This window comes from Sphaeramia orbicularis, chromosome 12 (genome assembly GCF_902148855.1).
Source record: "Sphaeramia orbicularis chromosome 12, fSphaOr1.1, whole genome shotgun sequence".
Lineage (NCBI taxonomy): Eukaryota > Metazoa > Chordata > Actinopteri > Kurtiformes > Apogonidae > Sphaeramia > Sphaeramia orbicularis.
This window is the reverse complement of record NC_043968.1, coordinates 35,513,629-35,534,738: the sequence shown is the minus strand read 5'-3', so window position 1 is coordinate 35,534,738 and position 21,110 is coordinate 35,513,629. Positions and strand designations below refer to the sequence as shown.

Genomic DNA, 21,110 nt, shown 5'->3' with positions numbered 1-21,110 from the left:
GCACTCTGTATAAAAATTCCTACTATTTGCATTATGTAAAATACTCTGACCAATTTCACTACAGTAATACATAAACATATTTTTAATAGACCGGATCCCTGTACATATTCACTCACAGTATAAAACTCCAATTTGCACTCTGGACGTATTACAAATCCATTGTAAATCTCATCCCATTGTTGCCCTTTTCTCTAGTTGAATATTTGTCAATGTTAGGTCAATATGTTCAAGTGTGATTGGGTTCATGTTGTTTTGGGTTCATGTTGAAATGTGTTCAAAGAAAAACTGAAGCCACATTCCTTGTATGTGTTCACAGCCAATAAAGCTGATTCTGATTCTGAAATGGAAAATGAAGATTCAGTACTTGTTCATACCTTTAGCATTGCATACACTTGACCATTGAACCAAAGTAGATAATTCAGCTGAAAGAGATAAATACTTACAGCACTAATACCAGACTTAACAACCATTCAGAAAAAGAAAAGCTAAACATGAGAAACAAAGGAGGGTCATCATGTATGTGGTGAATCACAGGTGTCAAACATGCGGCCCGGGGGCCAAATCTGGCCAGCTAAAGGGTCCAGTCCGGCCCTTTGGATGAAGTTGTGAAATGCAAAATTGCAAAATTTACACTAAGATATTGACAATTATTTTAGTTCAGGTTCCACATTCAGACCAGTTCAATCTCAAGTGGGTCAGACCAGTAAAATACTATTATAATAATCTATAAATACTCACAACTCCAAATTTCCCTCTTTGTAAATGTAAATATTTTCATGTATATACTAAAACAAGTATAATTTTACAAAAAATGTGAATAACCTGAAATGTTTTAAGAGAAGTAAGTACAATTTTAAGAATCTTCTGTCTGTTATTAAATGTTTTGTGTATTTGTAGATCCACTGTTAAGTTGTAATGAACATGTGGAAATGATAAACTGAAGCATAATAGTGTTAAAATTACACTTTATTTGTTTCAGTTTGTTCATGTTATTCACATTGTTTGAAAGGCTGGTTTGTAGATGCAAACATTGTCATAGTTTAATTATACTTTTTTCACAATAAAACAGAGAAAATTTTGGAGTTGCATTATTTATAAATTATTATGTTATTATTTTACTGGTGCGGCCTATTTCAGATCAAATTTAGCTGAATTTGGCCTCTGAACGAAATAAGTTTGACACCCCTGTGGTAAATGTTGCTTTGTAAGCTGTTTCCATCTCATGGATTGATGGTTATTTGGATCTTTAACAAAATCTATAAAAACCGATTGCTTGCTGAATTTCCAAATATGAATTGATCTCTCAGCAATATGTTAACACATGTCTGAACAGTGAACATACACCACTGTCGCTGTAAAACGCTGCAGCATAAACTCAGCTCAGTTTACATTAGTCACTTCCACAGCCTCAGTAATAAGGTCATTCTTCTTACCAGATTGTTCATGTTTTTAGTTTTAATTAAACAAAGTGGTAAAATGCACAAAGAGAGTAAAGTACAGTATTTACACACTTTTAGTTGTCGATTTTTTGAACGATGATTGTAATTTCCACACAGCAGACCCATGGAAATCACACCTATGGTTACATAATTTCATAGCTCATTGTACAGTCGGGTTCTGTCAGCTCTGCAGTATGGATTATACATGACTATAACTCCATAATTCTTCTTCAGACTTCTTTTATCTTGCGAAAAACAGATGTGCAACAGGGATGCGCATGTCTTTGTTCTTTTAGTGCTTAACTGCAACTGAGGACCAGTGCTTTAATTACTTTGGTCTAAAATATGACAGTGCAAAGGCAGTGTGTTGATATTTAGTTTGTGCTCAGGTATAAGAGATGATGCAAGTAGAACATTGGCATTTTGGTATGCATGGCAAGTTATTTTTTTAAACATCTAATATGGGTCTCAGTCTGTGGATTGAAACATAGTGAATATTTTGTTATTGCTTAGACCCTATTTCTAACACCTAGCACATCATTTGTTAAGTCACAGTATCTGGAGTCCAACAGTCAGGGTTGTGTCACCTGGTAGATGCTTCTGTAGTGGTAATGATGTGAGGAGCCGAGTCAAAGTTAATGAAAGATAGAGTAATTAAAGATAAAGAAACTCGTCTTTGTCCAGGTTTGCCCCAAAAACAACAACTTAACGTCTGATTGAAGTTCACAGAAAACTTGTCATATGAAGGTATTTAAATGAGATGCTGTGAGCTGTCTGGATGCTTTGAACATTATTCCCTTGTGGGTGCAAACTAGATGGGGAACAAGTCATCACTGCTGTACGACACCAACATGCTTTAATTGCTACGGTGGAAAGTCTGACAGCGCAAAGCAGTGTGTTGATTTTGAATGTTGCGGCTCAGATGAGAGATAATTAAGGCAGGAGACAGGTTGGTATGCAGAGAAACATATGTACAAGGACACAGTGTGTGTCATTGTCAGGTTAATGGGAGGTGTATAGCAGGATCGAAAGCGCTTGTTAATCGCTCACTCCAACGCAAAGGACAAAGCCACTAAATTACATTTGCATAACACAGAATTAATCTGCGTGTGAGTTTACCGCCATGAAATGAGGTCTCTTTTGTCTTGGTCTCTGAACTTCTGTGTTTAGCTTCGTTAAAAAGTTTTACTGCACTGATGTAAAACCATATTTATTTAAGAAGATTGATTTCCTACTTTGCACAGTCAGTGAATTTCAGTTCATTTTTATGCGCTATGAAAATAAATTTGCACGTACCGCAAACTTGTCAAAAGACTGGAGAGCATTTTGTTTTCTTTTCTTACACAACTTATGATTCTGTGGTAAATTGCAGTTAGAGTTTTCTGCTCTTCAGTGACGCATTTCAAGACTTTTAAATTCAATATATTTATAGAAAATCAAACCCATTCAACTAATTAGCAGCAGATCTGGAACATGTGGTAATTTAAATTAACAAACTACATTCTAGCTGCCATATGGGTCTGTATATTTTCACACATTATGCTCTACATCCTGATGTTTCACACACTTTTTTCAGAAACTCACATTAAAAGTTGTTCAAACAGTTTTTTTTCTGATATCATCCTGTCTTCTAAAGTCTTTACATCTGTTAACTCTGCAGTCGTATCTGAATTAAGGACAAATCCAAAAACCCAGTCTCCCTCCAGTCCACCGGCTTCAGCCTGTGGAGCTGTTGAGATTCACACACTATGTTGAAGGGCCCCAAGATTATAAATTACATTACTGCTCTTTTACAACTTTGATGAACATGAAGCCTGTGAAATGTTTCAGGTTGTTTGGATACTGCTGTTAGTTTGGCACATGTACTTACACTTTATATGTTATGGGATAAAACCAATAAACCATCAGTATGTTTTTTATTTTTGCTGCCAGCCGTAAAAAAAATTAAACAAGGGTTGTATTACATCTATTCAAGTGCCATTGTCTTTGTGTAAATGTTAAAATATCAGCTTCTGCAGCCTCATTCCAGTTACATTTGAGTGTTTACAGATGAATAGTGTTCATTTGCAGTGAACCGCCTAATGAGACGGTCATTTTAAAGTCTTGTTTCCTGTATTTCCACTTATTGTCTGGTTTGTGTGAGTGTCCTCACAGTCGGGCCTTTCTCTGGGCTGACAGTGTGCCCTTGTCTTCACTCTGTCCTGCTCTGTTTGTTTCTGCCCAGTGTGTCTGTGCCCTGCTGAGATGGTACCAAGTGGTACTTAACAGAGATGTGTGCACAGTACTCAATAATACTAACCTCTCAGTCCTCCTGTCATCCAGCCTAATCCCCTTCTTGGATGTCCAGTTATTAAAGGCTCTTATTTCCACTGTGTTATACCACTATCTAGAAGGGGCTGGCAGTTTAGCATCCATCACAGCTGCTTTATTCAACTCCTCGTGGTTTAGTCCATTCATGATACAGTGGGTGCAGTTTAATATATTGTGATGTGTTGTCCACACTTTTTTATTTATTTATTTATTTATTTATTTATTTTAAATGACAAACCATTACATCTCAGTTTACACCAAACATTTTCTATAAATTGTGAGAGGGTCAATAAATGTTTCTGACAATTTTTACAGCCATTTCCAGGTCTCTTATATTATTGTTTTTCTTTTTTAGATGTAAACTGATCATATGAAAGACATTTATGCATTTGGTAAATAACAACTTCCGCTCCCTTTTTGCTGGTGTTGTCGAATAAGTGCATGTAGGCAGTGGTAACAGGCTATCTCATTGTTTTGTTTTGTGTTTTGTTTCTCCATTTAAACAATATAATACTACAGTGGTTCCCAATCTTTTTTGACTTGTGACCCCATTTTAACATCACAAATTCCTGGCGACCCCAGACATTCAAAACAGAAGCTTTTTTTTTTGCTAAAATTAATATGTTTTTGTTCATGTAATATTTTACTATACTATGTTGCAAATAAATGTTAATTTTAGATGACATTTAGTCTATATAATGTATATTATTATGGACGGAGGCAGAAAAGCCAGGTGTAGATTACTGCACGAAGTGAGAATTTTATTTTCCTTGGTCAGGATATGTACAGTCAGTCCAACTTGGATTTACAAGGCTGACAATTAATACTGAACAAACAATAACTCAAACTATGAATTATGAAAGAGCTGCAGCATCTGAAACTGACCACAATGAACATTTGAAAGATAAACAGTACCACAGTGCTTCAGTTTCAGCTTCAGAATTTGTCATGTCTTTTATGGATTGGGATTGTCTCTCACAACTCACCATATATTTTTAGTAAGTTTTTATTTTTATCAATTACTAGAAATTTCAGGAGACTCCATTTGAATTCCAGGCGACCCCACATGGGGTCCCGACCCCAAGGTTGAAAAACACTGCAGTACTATTTAAAAGAGTATAATCTTTTTATATACGTAGAGTGAGCAGTTTCTTCCTCTTGTACACACCATCATATGAATAAAATTAGAATTTAAAAACATGTTGTATATAATCACTGTCATGTCACCCATTGCTTTGTGCCCCTTTGAAACCTATCAATTTGGATTTTTGGAGCTAGAAGTCTTCATATGTTTGTGACAGGGTGAAACTGACCAGGCTATCTCTAACTTACTGAACACACTAAACTGACTTAACAGGACTAGTATTACCTGTGGACCTCAGGTAACATGAAAAGGAATTTCCCATGACTGTAGTTCATGACGTACATTCAAATGGGATGAGCAAAGTTTTTATTGGAATCTACTGACATTCATTATTCCTGGTTCTGAAGTCCAGAAGGGGCTCAGTATTTACAGATAGAAAGATGTTCCTTACTATAGCTGTCATCCATCTCATCCATCTCGTGACCCTTTGAGAAGTTTGCTTTTTCAGTGAATATCTATTTTATATTGCAACATGATCCTCCTGGATTTCCACCCAGAACACTTTTAAAATCATCATCAACTTGCCTCCATAGTCCTTTACTTGTAAATAGGATAAATAAATGCTATAAATGAAAAAGTTCCACCCAGTCACAGAGAAGTCAATTCACACAGGACTAGTATTGTCATAGGACTCTATTTTAACTGAAATAGGATATTTTGCAGTGTAATTTTTACTCAACAAATTACAGATATGGCAAATTTGCACAGGATCTTTTTTTTTTTTTTTTTTTTACAATTATCATTTATTTTTCATTTTTATCAGTACAATATAATCTCATCAGGTTGAGGAGCAGGAAAAGAAACAAAAGAACAGAAAAACAAACAAATGAAAAGAACAGCCTGTGTTGGTGTCACAATATGTTTAGGTCTCTTATAAGATACATTTGTTCCTGAATTTCAGCCATTTTCCCCAGTTTTTCATAAAGAGATTTTCTTTCAACTTCAGTTTATATGTAAGATGTTCCATGACGAGTATATCATCTATGATTGAAAGCCGTTGTTTCATATATTATTGTTTCAAAGTGCTTTACAAATATGGATTGGATTACCATTATTATCAGTCCCACACAAATAAGGCTCAACACTGTTAACCCTAGTAATTAATTTCAGCTTCTCTTTACATGTTAACAGCTGTGTGGGGTCAGAGTTCACTTATGTTAACAGGCCAATAAACTTCAAGAAACATTTGTGTCACGAAATCTTTTGTCTTTTAAGTGTAACTTTTAAACCAAAAGTTGAGTGAAGATGTTTGTCTAGAAAATGTTTTATTCAATAAATATATTCTAGAGTGAGCTGTCAATCAAAGCTCACATGGCAGACACAGATGACCTGTCAGTCACTAAAACGCACCACGCCCTTAAATTATGCATAACCTTAAGCTTTAATATTAATAGGACTGGTGAGTTACATATAAATTCCCCCCATTATCTGATATTTTTCCTTAACCCTACTGAAGTGCTGCCAGTGACTTAAACATGACCACAGAAGTTTGTCAGTGCCGTAGTTACGATCAGGCCAGACTCACATCTGGAGACCAAATAAGATGTCTGTGAAAATATACTTTTACATTCTACAGTCATTTAAAATAACCCTATATTTACCTGTTTCTTGTGTTGTAACTTAAGCTTGGTCTCGTGAAACATAATTATCTGGGAAATGGAGCAGGCAGTTTAGTTGATTACTGAAAATGGAGCAAATTGGAATTGATTTAGCCATTGTTTTGTTCAAAGCACACAGATATCTTTAAACCTATCTGTATTTATACCCACATTGGCATGAAATGACAAATGGATGCAAACCATGCCAGGAAAAAGCAGTTGTTTTTTATTCCCTTGATTCATAAATCATAAGAAAAACTATTCCATGAGGAGGTAGTTGGTGTTGATTTAAAGTTAATTTTGTATGTTGTCAAGGATGTAGACTGATGACGCTGAAAGGTGTTGCTGTGAAATTCCATTGTATTCCTCATGAATGTCTCGAAAATATTTCTGCTTCTTTTGGCCTCTGTTGGTGTCTCAGCGGTATGTACTGCTGCTGTGGACTGGTAGAAGAGATTAGTGTGTGTGCCGGTGATAAATGAGGTATAACGGCTGTGTGTGTGTGTGTGTCCTATCCTCTTTGGTCTTTTAGTTTTATGCTTACTTTGTCTTAGCCATGCTCTCCTTCAGGCCCCTTCATTACCACCAATAAGAAGTCAATTTCCCCTGGGCTCCGCCAATCATAGCACTCGTATCCCCTCCAGGCTCTGCCAATCAGCTTCAATGTTCCTCTGGCCTAGTGTCATGAATGGCTAATGCCGCCTGGTGGTGGCCGTGAATGTGAATGAGAACACATTACGGCTTTGATTACTTTTAGAAAAATGTAGCCATAAAGAAGAAATTTACAACAATAAAAAGGAAGAGAATGGAAATGCACATTTAGGTCAGTGATTTGACTCCTCAACAGTGTTGCCTGTTGATTATATTTAGCAGCAACCATGACGGTAATCGTACAATAGTTTCAACAAACCTAATGGTGGCAAAGTTGGAGAATCCATGAATCCAAATAATAACCATGGACGTCTGCACTAAATATCATCTCACTAGTTTTGGAGACTTTAGTCTGTGTGACAGCTTTTTTTATTTGACTAGAAACTACTACTACTTGAGCCAACATTATTACAATACTAACCATGTTTAGATGCAGTAAAAACTTATCCACATTTTCTTGTACATACAGCTGTGTTCCCATTATATTTTATGTGGACTCTGGCTTCACTTTTTCACTTTGTTTTTATAATTACTTTAAAGTCTTTTGACACTCTGGACCTACAGTTCACAATCTTATAGCAATTTTTGTTGTTATTTCTTCAACAGCAGCAAAATAACATGTTACATCAACACTGCAACATAATGTGACTAAACCTGAGCACTTCAGTGCAGCCAAGACACTAAAGTGTTACTGTAAATGGATTAAAATAGTGCTAGTAACGTTAATGCCACAAACCCAAAGGTTAGTGCAACACTCTATGTAAATTACTGTTATTGCACTGTTAAACAGGCCATTAAAAATGAATGGCAGCTTAGCAGAACTATCTAACAGATCTAACATCATCAGATAGTTCAGTCCATTCAACTGTAAAATCCATAATGTGAAAACCAATGTGATGGTGAATAGGCCAAATGCAAAGCTAAGAGGAGTTTATAATTTCTTCAGAATCATTGATTTATTGTTCTGTGAATAGAAATGTTAAAATTTTGAAAATGCTAGTTATAATATCCCACAGCTACGGTCATGTAGTTCAGTTATTTCATTTTCATAAACTTCAAACCCACATTTATTGACGATGGAGAAAAGCCTCACATCCTCACATCTGAGAAATAGTTTTATAAAACCTTTTATTTCAATGTTAAATAAAAGCAGAAACATTAAAGGATATATGCCTGTAACCATAACTGGTCGTGCAAAGAGTCTTTGAACAGGAATCCTTTATAAATCTCATATGTTCTCTTGTGAATGTCTTTTCTGTGTATAACAGTGTTTTTGCTTGTATTTGGAAAACTGCTTGTACTCAGACTTGACTGAAACCTTGCACCTTGCAATCCTGCTGAACTTTTAAAGGTTTAAAATGCTAATGTCAGCGAGGTCAGAGCTACACAGATACTGTATGTGGATGGGTAGACCGACGGGATGACAGTCAAAGAAACAGGCAGACAGACAGGACCATAGATGGAGTCTCAGATGTGGGTAGTCCCCGGAGATCTCATGTGTCAGAAATCCAGTTTTGTTTGAATTTGCTCCTGCGGGTGAGGATATAAAGACAGAAAGGGAAAGGGAGAGAGACATGTAGGCAGACAGAGTGAGAGAAACAATGTGAATTACAAAGAGAAGTTGGAAGGAGAAAAGCTTGGAGAGGTTAGACAGAAAGAGAAAATCAGTCAGGCTTTATTCCCCTGGCTGGAGCTTCGGCAGACATTCCTGGATTTAGTTTCACTCGAAAGTTTTTAGCAGAGGGGTCAGCGCTTAAGACTTTAACCAAGTATGCACTCAGGGTTTTAATGAGTCACAGATATCTTTTCTCTCTCCAGTATGTGTTTAGGATGGCCCTACTTTTTCATTATTACATTTGCATTTCATCCTGCTGTGATAGCTCCACTGTTGTACCAAATGTGTGTTGGCTGTGGTTGCCAATGTAATCTCACACACACAGACTCAGACATTTGTAATTCTGTATGTAAATTCCTACAGTCTGCATTCATTCCAAAATTCTGTTCAAGCTCCCTACCACGCACTGACTCAGAGCTTTGACTTATATATATGAAATGACTCAATTTTGTAGTGATTTAATTGTGTTAAAATATCATATTCCACTTAAACGGTCATGGAAATTCCTAGCGGCTTCTATAAAGTTAAACCATTGCTCACAGATGCAGAAGAAGAGCAGACGTCACAGACACAGAAGCATGTATGACACCTGGTTTATTCCTCTGATGACACCAGGCAAGTGTCACAAACATAAGCAGGATAAAAGAGAGAAAACGAGACAAGAAAGAAAGAGGAGAAAAGGTGAGATGGCTGGCAGAGTGAGAGCACAGGCAGACCTGTGTGCAAAGTTGAATTTTCTTTGATCGTGCAGATGCATATCCATAACAGGCCCTGTGAGGGGCAACCAGACCGAGGAGGTGAAAATACCTGCCACTTTATCCTGTTTTTACAGTGTCATAGGATTAGGAGAAGAAATTTAACAGATGGGGGAAGTCACATAGCACAAAGCAAAGATGAGAGAGGAATGAAGAGGAGATTCCTCAGAGGTCAGATCTCCACTTTAGTGTCATAAAAACCGTGTTTTCATCTAGAGCTTGATGATAAGACAATAAGGATAATTATTGTCACATAATTTTCATGTTCATCGTTTATTTGTTCAGATGAGATGGATAAGATGGGGGTGGCAGCCACATAGTGCGAATCACTGAGGTAGACTTTATTAGCAAAGACAAAGGAAGACACTGTAATTTGGTTGTTTAGATTGCACTAAATAGTAGAAACCCAATCTGCAAAATACATGGACCAGTAGAGGGCAGCAGTTTGTCAGTGTAGCTACTACTTTACATAACCGACACAGAAGAAGAGGACCAGAACGCTTTGTTGTTTAGAGTCGCGTCATGTCTGAGCGGCTTCTTCTAAGATTAGCAAAATGCTACAGTTTGGCATTTGATTGTTTTGTTCTGTCAATAAAGAACAGTTTAAAACAATTAATCACTATGTTGCTTCAGTTATTGCTCTGAAGCACCCTTTAGACCTTTCTCAACCTTTTCTGAACAAACACCCCCTATTTTGCGGGGGAGGGGGGTGATTTAGCCTCATCATGAGTCTCTGGCTGCCCCTGTCATGGGGATGCGCAGAAGCTCAGAACGTACCGTGGACCTTCATGTGAAAGACCGGGGGTACAGAAAATGGAGAAGCGCTTGTTTTTCTGATATTATACATTGTGATGAGTAACAGTGACTAGCGCCCCCCTCTCAGTTTTCTCGTTTTTAAGACTCCCTGACATTTTCCCAATACCCCGTAGGGGGGCGGTACTGCTCCGTTGAGAAACACTGCTTTAGACTTAATAATGACATAAGAATTTTACAGGAGGAAAATTGTTGTTTCATAAGCAAACAAGTGAAAATAATCAAGCAAACGTCAGTCTGTGTGTCACCAGATAAAGCTTTCACCTGTATGGTATCTTTTACTTAATTTCTTATAGTCTTGTGTAACAGAGACTCCAGCGCCACCTTCTGACTATACTACGCAACTTAGTTTACCCAGGCCAACCCAGCTTGCAAAAACATGCCTAATTTGCATTTATGTCAGTGTTATCTCACTCCAGTACGTTTAGGATGTGTCTTTAACCAGTTTAAATACATGCGCTGGAAGTACAGGGTGTGAAATAAAATAGACATGGGAACTAAAACCACCACAATCATATCCTCAGTCTGTATAAAACAATGTGTTTCCTCTGTGTGTGTGTTATAAGTGGGTATGTGTGAACTCTAAAACTCAGCGCCGCAGCCATTAAGACCCCTGACTCTGTATATCTGTGGATAGGTAATTTAAGCAGGCAGGTGGGGGGAGAGATAAGTCTTTTCACACTAATAAATCCCTTTGCAACGAGGTGAACTGAAGTGAATTCAATTTGGAAGGAGTAAAAACACAAGAGAGGCGCCAGTCAATTGACCACCAATCACAACTGTCTGATAGATGCTATGAAATCGGTGATTGTCTGGTAAAATGCCCGTACACGAACACATTGAACTGTAAATAAGTGAAGGGACTTTAATTTATTGAACAGACGCTGCCATAAGAGAAAGAAATGAGGCTGCAGCAAAAACATTATTCTGATGCACTCACTATTATATATATGGAACAGATGATCATCTAAATCAGCTGAGAATTACCTGATGGTAAACAGCAGATTAAAGCTGAGTAATGTTGGTCCAGAATGGTGTTATTACTGAACATCGGAGCCTTGTTTTACAGCCACAGGCCACGCTATAATTAAACACACCCATCCAGACTAATGGAAGGAGAAACTCTGTGTGTCACGTAGCTAATTGCAACACTCAGTCTTTCTCTTTCACACACATACATGCCCTGTCTTCTTTTGTCTTTGCTAATCTAATCTACCTCAGCAATTCTCACTTTGAGGCTGCTACCTCCACCTTATCCTCTTCCTCTCTTGCTCCTTCGTTTTCCTAGAGTAAAGAATGTTCGAGGCTGTAACGATAAGCCCCTCATTATTGCTTCTCTTTGCTCTCAGCGTTCATGCTATTCTCCTTGAGTTTGTGCTGGTGCTGGTGCTGAGGCCGACAGTACTGTACAATGTCAGACTGCTGTTAAAATCTTGCTTTGTTTAGAGGACAAGCACTAACAGTTTCTGTCTCTGAATGCAAGTTCACTGGGTTTGTATATAATGCTCGCAAAACATTTTGCACACTGTGAATTATTACAAACTTTACTTGTGCTCAGGGCTGGAACTATTTGATGAGTTGTCAGCAAAACCTCTGAGCAAATTCACTCACCGTGCACACAAAGCAAAGCAGCACTTAAAGGAATAGTTGGACATTTGGCAGCATATACATATTAACTCAAATGGGAAGATCAGCAGCTCTGTCTGTGGATGAAACCTGGAGATACTGTTGGAGAGTGACTGGTTTAGCCTAGATTTGCAAAGAAGTGAATCTGCTTTGTCCTAAATACACCTAAACAGAAATATACAACTGACATTTGATTTTGGAGGATAACTGAGTTGAAAGAATGCAGTTCTTTTGTGAAATGTACAGTATTGTGGTGAATTTGGTGCTAATAGCAGTAAAATATGGAAGGGTACTCAGTAGAACTAATACACCTATGGTGTCTTGAAGTTAAGTCAAAATCCCATCTTGGAAAGAAAAGTAAAAAAGTAACTTTCCATTAAGTTTCATTGAACGCTCTGAAGCTGTTTTTGCACAATCTTACTCACAAACATACATCTTGAAGACATAACCTTCTTGGCAATTTGGAAAATTGTTCACTTTGTCCAGCATATTCCCAGTTTGTTTTCAGTATTTTTTTTACCCAACACAATGTGCTTTATATTATGTATTCACATTAAATAATTAATTATAACAGACCATTTTATCGCTAAAATGAGATCAGTCATTGTAAAACAGTTAAATAATACGATTCATGAAAACATTTCCTTTTCTGTTTTTCCACCAGACATGATGGAGCCGTGGTGGCCATGCCAGTTTGCCCTCATCACCCTGGCAACAGTTTACCTCACCTGCTCGAATGCCAAAAACGCAGAGTTCCTCTCTGACACTTTGATCAACAACGTGGTGGCAGATCCTCGTACAGGTCGGCTGTACATCGGCGCTGTGAACGGCCTCTACCAGCTGAACCCCAACCTTGAGTTGGAGTCCCGCACAGAGACGGGCCCCAAACGGGACAACCGGCAGTGTACCCCGCCCGTCACTGATGCTTGCGAGGAGGCCGTGGACACCGACAACCACAACAAGCTACTGTTGGTCCACAGCGCCAAAGACATGCTGGTGGTGTGCGGCAGCGTCTTCAGGGGAATCTGCTCACTGAGGAACCTGAGCAATGTGGAGCAGCTGCTGTACTTCAGTGACACCAAAGGAGAGAAGTCGTATGTGGCGAGTGCAGAGGAGAGTGTCTCTGTGGTGGGAGTGATGTCCTTCTTTACTAAAGACAGAGACAACTTCACTGTGTTCCTGGTGAGGAAACAAACACATACATTGAATATGTCTGATTTATTACATCAGTGTCTGTCTGTGATGTGATATGTGAGGGTTTACTGAAAGTTTTGTAATGAATCCGAGACTGAATTTAAAGGGGTCATATTTTGCTAAACCCACTTTTATTAGTCTTTGGTACATTTATTTTTGTATTTGGACCCTAGTAGTTCAAAAAGTTTGAATTTGAACCCTTCAGGTGCGGCAAAGCTATCTTTATATTCATTTTGGCAGAAATCGAGGGGATTTCTACAACCCGTTTAATTCCTTCTTAATTTGTTACGTCTATAACTAGTTATTTGCTCATATAAGGTCAAGACTTCCGATTAATTTCTCAGAGTACGACATAATTGTTTGTCAGCAGCAGCGGTTGTAGTCCATACTGAAAATATGTCCAAACTTTGAGCTGATTACCTAAAATGTTCAGTTGTTGGTTGAATGGGACAGAGCAGCACAGCCAACAACCTGGAGGGGGTAGGGTATGAAGTGGTTCATATGCATTTAAAGGGCTGGCGCTCAAAATGACCTTCCTGGTGTCATTACTCAGAAATGGGGTTGAAGATGGACCTGTGGAATTGAATTAATGAAGAATTCAGACCCAAGCATAGCATTTACATTTTATGTAGACCACAGAGAAATGTTTTAAAATGCGTAATTCCATTTTAAAAAAGCAAAATATCACTCCTTTAACATCTGTCATTCTCTACTTCAAGCATTTCATTTCAGTTTATTTATACAGCAACGAATCACAGCAAAGAATCATTTTTAGGCACTTAACAAGGTAAAGTCAAGGGCTTACAATAGTGTGGAGAAAAACCCAACCGATCCCTTTTAATATCAGAAACTTTCAAGAAAATTGGGCTGAGGGTGGATGTTCATCTGCCTTGGATTCAAGTGAGTGGGAAGAGAAAAGACAAGCATAGTGAAACAAATACAAACAGAGCTCTAAAGCTAATCTCTGTTTAGTAAATTCAAGTTTACTAATGTAAACTGAAATTAAATAGAGTTTAATAACAGTGCCCGGCCCCGGATAAGCGGAAGAGAATGGATGGATGGATTAGTAACAGTAGAAATGTTTGCTTACCCAAATTGATATACAGAAATGACAAAAAGAAATGACATATTTTAATTCTAGGATTTGGGATTGAGTCATTTTAAAAGTGTAGTATTTCTTTGCAAAATATTTAATTTGTTGCTGGATAGACGTGACGTGTTATAAACGGGTCATAAACGTGTCGTCGCGTGACGCGTCATAAACGTGTCATAAACGTGTCATGAATGTGTCGTCGCGTGACACGTTATAAACGTTTCATAAATGTGTCTTCACGTGATGCGTTATAAACGTGTCGTTGCGTGACGCGTTATAAACGTGTCATAAACGTGCCGTCGCGTGACGCGTTATAAATGTTTCATAAACGTGCCATCGCATTACGCATTATAAACGTGTCAAACGTTTCGTCGCGTGACGCGTTATAAACGTGTCATAAACGTGTTGTCGCGTGACGCGTTACAAACGTGTCATACACTTGTCGTCACATGACGCGTTATAAATGTGTCGTCGCGTGACTCGTTACAAACGTGTCATAAACGTGCCGTTGTGTGACGCGTTATGAACGTGTCGTCACGTGACGCGTTATAAACGTGTCATAAACGTGTCATAAACGTGTCGTCGCGTGACGCGTTACAAACGTGTAATAAACGTGTCGTCGCGTGACGCGTTATAAACGTGTCGTCGCGTGACGCGTTATAAACGTGCCGTCGCGTGACGCGTTCCAAACGTGTAATAAACGTGTCGTCACATGACACGTTATAAACGTGTAATAAACGTGTCATAAACGTGTCGTCGCGTGACGCGTTATAAACGTGTCATAAATGTGTCGTCGCGTGACGTGTTATAAACGTGTCATAAACGTGCCGTCGCATGACGCGTTACAAACGTGTAATAAACGTGTCGTCGCGTGACGCGTTATAAACGTGTCGTCGCGTGACGCGTTATAAACGTGTCGTCGCGTGACGCGTTATAAACGTGTCGTCGCGTGACGCGTTCCAAACGTGTAATAAACGTGTCGTCGCGTGACGCGTTATAAACGTGTCATAAACGTGTCGTCGCATGACGCGTTATAAACATGTCATAAATTGTCGTCGCGTGACGTGTTATGAACGTGTTATAAACGTGTCGTCACGTGACGCGTTATAAACGTGTCATAAACGTGCCGTCGCGTGACGCGTTACAAACGTGTAATAAACGTGTCGTCGTGTGACGCGTTATAAACGTGTCGTCGCGTGACGCGTTATAAACGTGCCGTCGTGTGACACGTTACAAACGTGTAATAAACGTGTCGTCGCGTGACGCATTACAAACGTGTCATAAACGTGTTGTCGCGTGACGCGTTCCAAACGTGTCATAAACGTGTCGTCGCGTGACACATTATAAATGTGTCATAAACGTGTCGTCGCTTGACGCGTTACAAACGTGTCATAAATGTGCCGCCGCCTGACGCGTTATAAACGCGTCGTCGCATTACGCGTTATAAACGTGTCGTCGCGTTACGCGTTATAAACATGTCATAAACGTTTCGTCACGTGACGCGTTATAAACGTGTCATAAACGTGTTGTCGCGTGACACGTTACAAACGTGTCATAAACTTGTCGTCGCATGACGCGTTATAAATGTGTCGTCGCGTGACTCGTTACAAACGTGTCATAAACGTGCTGTTGTGTGACGCGTTATAAACGTGTAATGAACGTGTCGTCGCGTGACGCGTTATAAATGTGTCATAAACGTGTCATAAACGTGTCGTCGCGTGACGCGTTATAAACGTTTCATAAATGTGTCGTCGCGTGACGCATTATAAACGTGTCATAAGCGTGTCGTCGCGTGACGCGTTATAAACGTGTCATAAACGTGTCATAAACGTGTCGTCGTGTGACGTGTTATGAACGTGTCATAAATGTGTCGTCGCGTGACACGTTATAAACGTGTCGTCGCGTGACGCGTTATAAACGTGCCGTCGCGTGACGCGTTCCAAACGTGTAATAAACGTGTCGTCACGTGACGCGTTATAAACGTGTCATAAACGTGTCGTCGCGTGACGCGTTATAAACGTGTCATAAACGTGTCGTCGCGTGACGTGTTATAAACGTGTCATAAACGTGCCGTCGCGTGACGCGTTACAAACGTGTAATAAACGTGTCGTCGCGTGACGCGTTATAAACGTGTCATCGCGTGACGCGTTATAAACGTGCCGTCGCGTGACGCGTTCCAAACGTGTAATAAACGTGTCGTCGCGTGACGCGTTATAAACGTGTCATAAACGTGTCGTCGCGTGACGCGTTATAAACATGTCATAAACGTGTCGTCGCGTGACGTGTTATGAACGTGTCATAAACGTGTCATAAACGTGCCGTCGCGTGACGCGTTACAAACGTGTAATAAACGTGTCGTCGTGTGACGCGTTATAAACGTGTCGTCGCGTGACGCGTTATAAACGTGCCGTCGCGTGACACGTTACAAACGTGTAATAAACGTGTCGTCGCGTGACGCATTACAAACGTGTCATAAACGTGTTGTCGCGTGACGCGTTACAAATGCGTTATAAACTTGTCGTCGCATGACGCGTTATAAATGTGTCGTCGCGTGACTCGTTACAAACGTGTCATAAACGTGCCATTGTGTGACGCGTTACAAACGTGTCATAAACGTGTCATCGCGTGACGCGTTATAAAAGTGCCGTCGCGTGACGCATTACAAACGTGTCATAAACGTGTTGTCGCGTGACGCGTTACAAATGCGTTATAAACTTGTCGTCGCATGACGCGTTATAAATGTGTCGTCGCGTGACTCGTTACAAACGTGTCATAAACGTGTCGTCGCATGACGCGTTATAAACGTGTCGTCGCGTGACGCATTATAAACGTGCCGTCGCGTGACGCGTTCCAAACGTGTCATAAACGTGTCGTTGCGTGACGCGTTACAAACGTGTCATAAACGTGTCGTCGCGTGACACATTATAAACGTGTCATAAACTTGTCGTCGCATGACGCGTTATAAATGTGTCGTCGCGTGACTCGTTACAAACGTGTCATAAACGTGCTGTTGTGTGACGCGTTATAAACGTGTAATGAACGTGTCGTCGCGTGACGCGTTATAAACGTGTTATAAACGTGTCGTCGCGTGACGCGTTACAAACGTGTCATAAACGTGTCGTCGCGTGACGCGTTATAAACGTGTCAAACGTGTTGTCGCGTGACGTGTCATAAACGTGTCGTCGCGTGACGCGTTATAAACATGTCATACACGTGTCGTCACGTGACGCGTTATAAACGTGTCATACACGTGTCGTCGCGTGACGCGTTATAAACGTGTCATAAACGTGTCGTCGCGTGACGCGTTATAAACGTTTCATACACGTGCCGTCGCGTGACGCGTTATAAACGTGTCATAAACGTGCCGTCGCGTGACGCGTTATAAACGTGTCATAAACGTGCCGTCGCGTGACGCGTTATAAACGTTTCATACATGTGTCGTCGCGTGACGCGTTATAAACGTGTCATAAACGTGCCGTCGCGTGACGCGTTATAAACGTGTCATAAAGTGTCGTTGCGTGACGCGTTATAAACGTGTCATAAACGTGTCGTCGTGTGACGCGTTATAAACGTGTCATAAACGTGTCGTGTTGTGTCTTCTCGCTTAGACTACTGCAACAGCCTGTTTACATGCTTAAACAAGAAGGAGCTGGCCCGTCTACAGTTTGTCCAGATCTCTGCTGCCAGGCTTCTGACCCGCGCAAACACGAGAACCCACATCACTCCCATCCTTACATCTCTCCACTGGCTCCCTGTTCTATATCGTCTTCATTTCAAAATTCTTGTGCTAACTTTCCGGGCCCTACATGGCCAGGCCCCTGCATACATTGCTTCCCTGATCCAGCCCTACAGCTCGACTCGTAGCTTGAGGTCTTCAGGATAGCACCTGCTGATGGTTCCACGCACCTGTTTTAGCACACGCGGTGACAGGTCTTTTAAAGCTGTGGCACCACGTCTATGGAATGACCCACCTCTACACCTACGGTCCATGGACTCTGTAGAGAGCTTTAAGAAACACCTCAAAACCCTCCTGTTCAAACAGGCTTTTTAGTCTCCCACCTGACCCAGGGCCACCACGAACTGATTACACTCTATGTATTCATCATAACGTACTCCATGTGTCACCCCCCCCCCCCCCCCCCCCCCAAGTCTCTCTATATCTCTATCGCTCTCTCTTTTCTCCTCCTTTACTCTCTCTCTCTCTCTTTAACCCCAGCTGGTCAAGGCAGACAGCCAAAACTTATATTTGTCCCTTATCTTTTTTCAAGGAATTTGATTTTTTGCTCAGTTCGTCTAAAAATGAATTTTAGAATTTAGATCTGGGTCATAGTTTCAATTTAACCTAAGATTAGAATAAAAACTAACAGAGAGTTAAAAATGTAACAATTAAGCTGTAATTTAAAAATATGTTTCACCTATAGTATAAAAACCACAGCTCCAAGGCTTTACATCCATTGGCTTCTTAGCATATTTTGTTACATGTTCATGTCTTTATGTAAACAGAATGACCTCTGTAAATACATTTATCACACAAAACAATTAACCTGTGTATAAGCCAGGCTGACGGTCATTTTCAGGTGTAGGGTGTTTTCAGGTTTTCCAGTGTTTGTATTTATGTCTTCTCTCCTCTCTGTGTGCAGGTTGGTAAGGGATATGGTAGCCATGACAGCACCAAGCTGATCTCCACCCGCATCCTCCAGGACTACGGTGATTGGGTGGTGTTTGACAGCATCATCGAGGCCTCGGCCGTGCAGGCCAATCCCTTCGTGCTACGATACCTCCACGACTTCCGCTTTGCCTTTAAAGATGGCGGCTTTGTCTACTTCCTGTTTTCACGGACGCTCGGCGTGCAGGACACCAAGAACTTCACCTTCATCTCCAGGATGTGTGAGGACGATCAAGGCTATTACTCCTACACTGAGCTGCAGCTTAACTGCAGCGCAACAAACAAGTACAACAAAGTTCAGGTAATGATGATGCACGCCTCCTCTAGTGGATAAACTGTCAGCAATTTTATGAAAAGGGCAGCGATGAATCGGAAAAACACATTTGGACATTTTACATTTGGATGAGTTTACCTTAAATTGGAAACTTTTAGAGAATGCCTCAGTTCTGACCCCTGAAAACATTATAAATTGGATTTAACCTGCTCTTGAACTAGGAAAATCCTTGATTTATGGGGTCTGCTCTGTCCCTGTACCTCTATTGCATCAGCTAAATACATATTCTCAGAGTGAGCATGTCATCTTCAGCATTTTTGCCTCTTCCTCACCTCACAGGCTGCCTATGTCGCGGTACCAGGTGAGGTTTTGGCTCAGAGTATGACCGCAACGAACCAGTACGGACTAGTTTCAGCTGATGACAAGGTCCTGTTTGTCACCTTCACCTCTGATGAAGACGCCTTGTCCTCAGCAATGTGTAAGTGTCATTATGTACGTTATTTTATTCATTGTTTTGTAGCTGGTAGAGACAAAAGCTTCTTATATCCACTTAATTGGTCATTATAATTATAATAATGAAGTGGCTACTGACACAGTACTGTGGCACAAAATATTGGTTTGTCTATTACCACAGAGCCAATCAGTGCCCTCCCTATATCATGTCTAGACCAGTAACTTGTTACATCCTGAAAAGTACCCAGGCAATCAGATAGCAAATAGCTCAAGTTTGGAAACAGTGGAGATTTACCTCACTCAGTAGCATATCGGACTGCAGTGCGAACACTTGGGTTCAATTCCCTGTCGAAGTAGCCAAGGGCACCGGTACATAAATCCGACATTGATATAAATCAGCCCCTGGGACAACGTTCAGAGTGCAGAATTCAGACCATAGCATTGAATACACTGAACTGACAGAACTGAGAGGTCAAATAGCACACTGCTGCATCGAACATGTAGCTCCGCCCACCTTCTCCAGCCTCACTGACTACACAGAGCAAAGAACACCATAACACAACATATAGAGCATTTAGAACAATAATTCCTATTCTATACTATATACTATCACTAATTTGTTGTTTTTTCCATCAATGTCCAAAATGCACAAAAGAATGCCCTGAAGTATACACCACATATCACCACAGTACTGTGGCAACAAGAGGATAATGAGTTCATGTAATAGTATCCATGATTGGCTCTAGTACAAATGCTAACATTTGAGTGGCTCTGTGGCAGTAGACAAACCAATATTTCATGCCACAGTACTGTGGCAGTAGACTTTGCCTTATAATAAACCATGACTTGTTTTATTTTCTATTAGCTATCTGGATCTGTGAAGTCTGTTCACATATAACAGCTGAATATTTGTATAATTGTGCTTTTTTCCCCTAGTTTTTTAGTTTTGTATCTTACTTACTTATTCTTTATTTAGCCAAATCTTACTGAGATCCAGTATATCCTCTGCCAGGGAGTCCAGGACAAAAAAGGGAAGCAAAAGAAAGTAAAAAAAAAAAAAAAGTTTCAGATAAAAGCTCAAGCAGGGGCATTTAACACTGTAGCACGCAGAGCAAACACTAGACAATTACCAAACAATACAACAGGGGATGAAAGACCATAAAAAAGGTATATGCATCACCAAAACAGTACTGTTGTGTATAAACTACTTTTCTAGAACACATCAAAGTGTATAACATCCATATTAAGTATTCCTCAGGTTGGTGTAAAGTTGTGGTGCATGATGAAAACAGATTCACTGAGCTGTTCAGATGGTTCTGACCATGAGGAATATTTCCTCTGATGATCCAATGTTACAGCTACTGGAGCGATGTGTCTGCAACCTACATATATACTGTGCAAAATTAGTAGACGTTTTGAAATCAAACTTAATATGCAAGGTACGTTTACTGCACCATTTCATAGGAGTTGCAGTGACAT

General features: G+C 40.0%; 1 protein-coding gene across 1 annotated transcript in view; it reads left to right on the top strand.

The window, feature by feature from the left end:
- plxnb2a.1 (plexin b2a, tandem duplicate 1) overlaps positions 1-21,110 on the top strand; it is a 245,321-nt gene that overhangs the window by 156,388 nt on the left and 67,823 nt on the right. The window contains exons 4-6 of the mRNA XM_030149192.1: positions 12,616-13,133; positions 18,879-19,205; positions 19,518-19,656. Of these exons, the coding sequence (XP_030005052.1) occupies positions 12,618-13,133; positions 18,879-19,205; positions 19,518-19,656 (982 nt within the window). The 5' untranslated portion in view covers positions 12,616-12,617. The remainder of the gene's footprint in view (positions 1-12,615; positions 13,134-18,878; positions 19,206-19,517; positions 19,657-21,110) is intronic.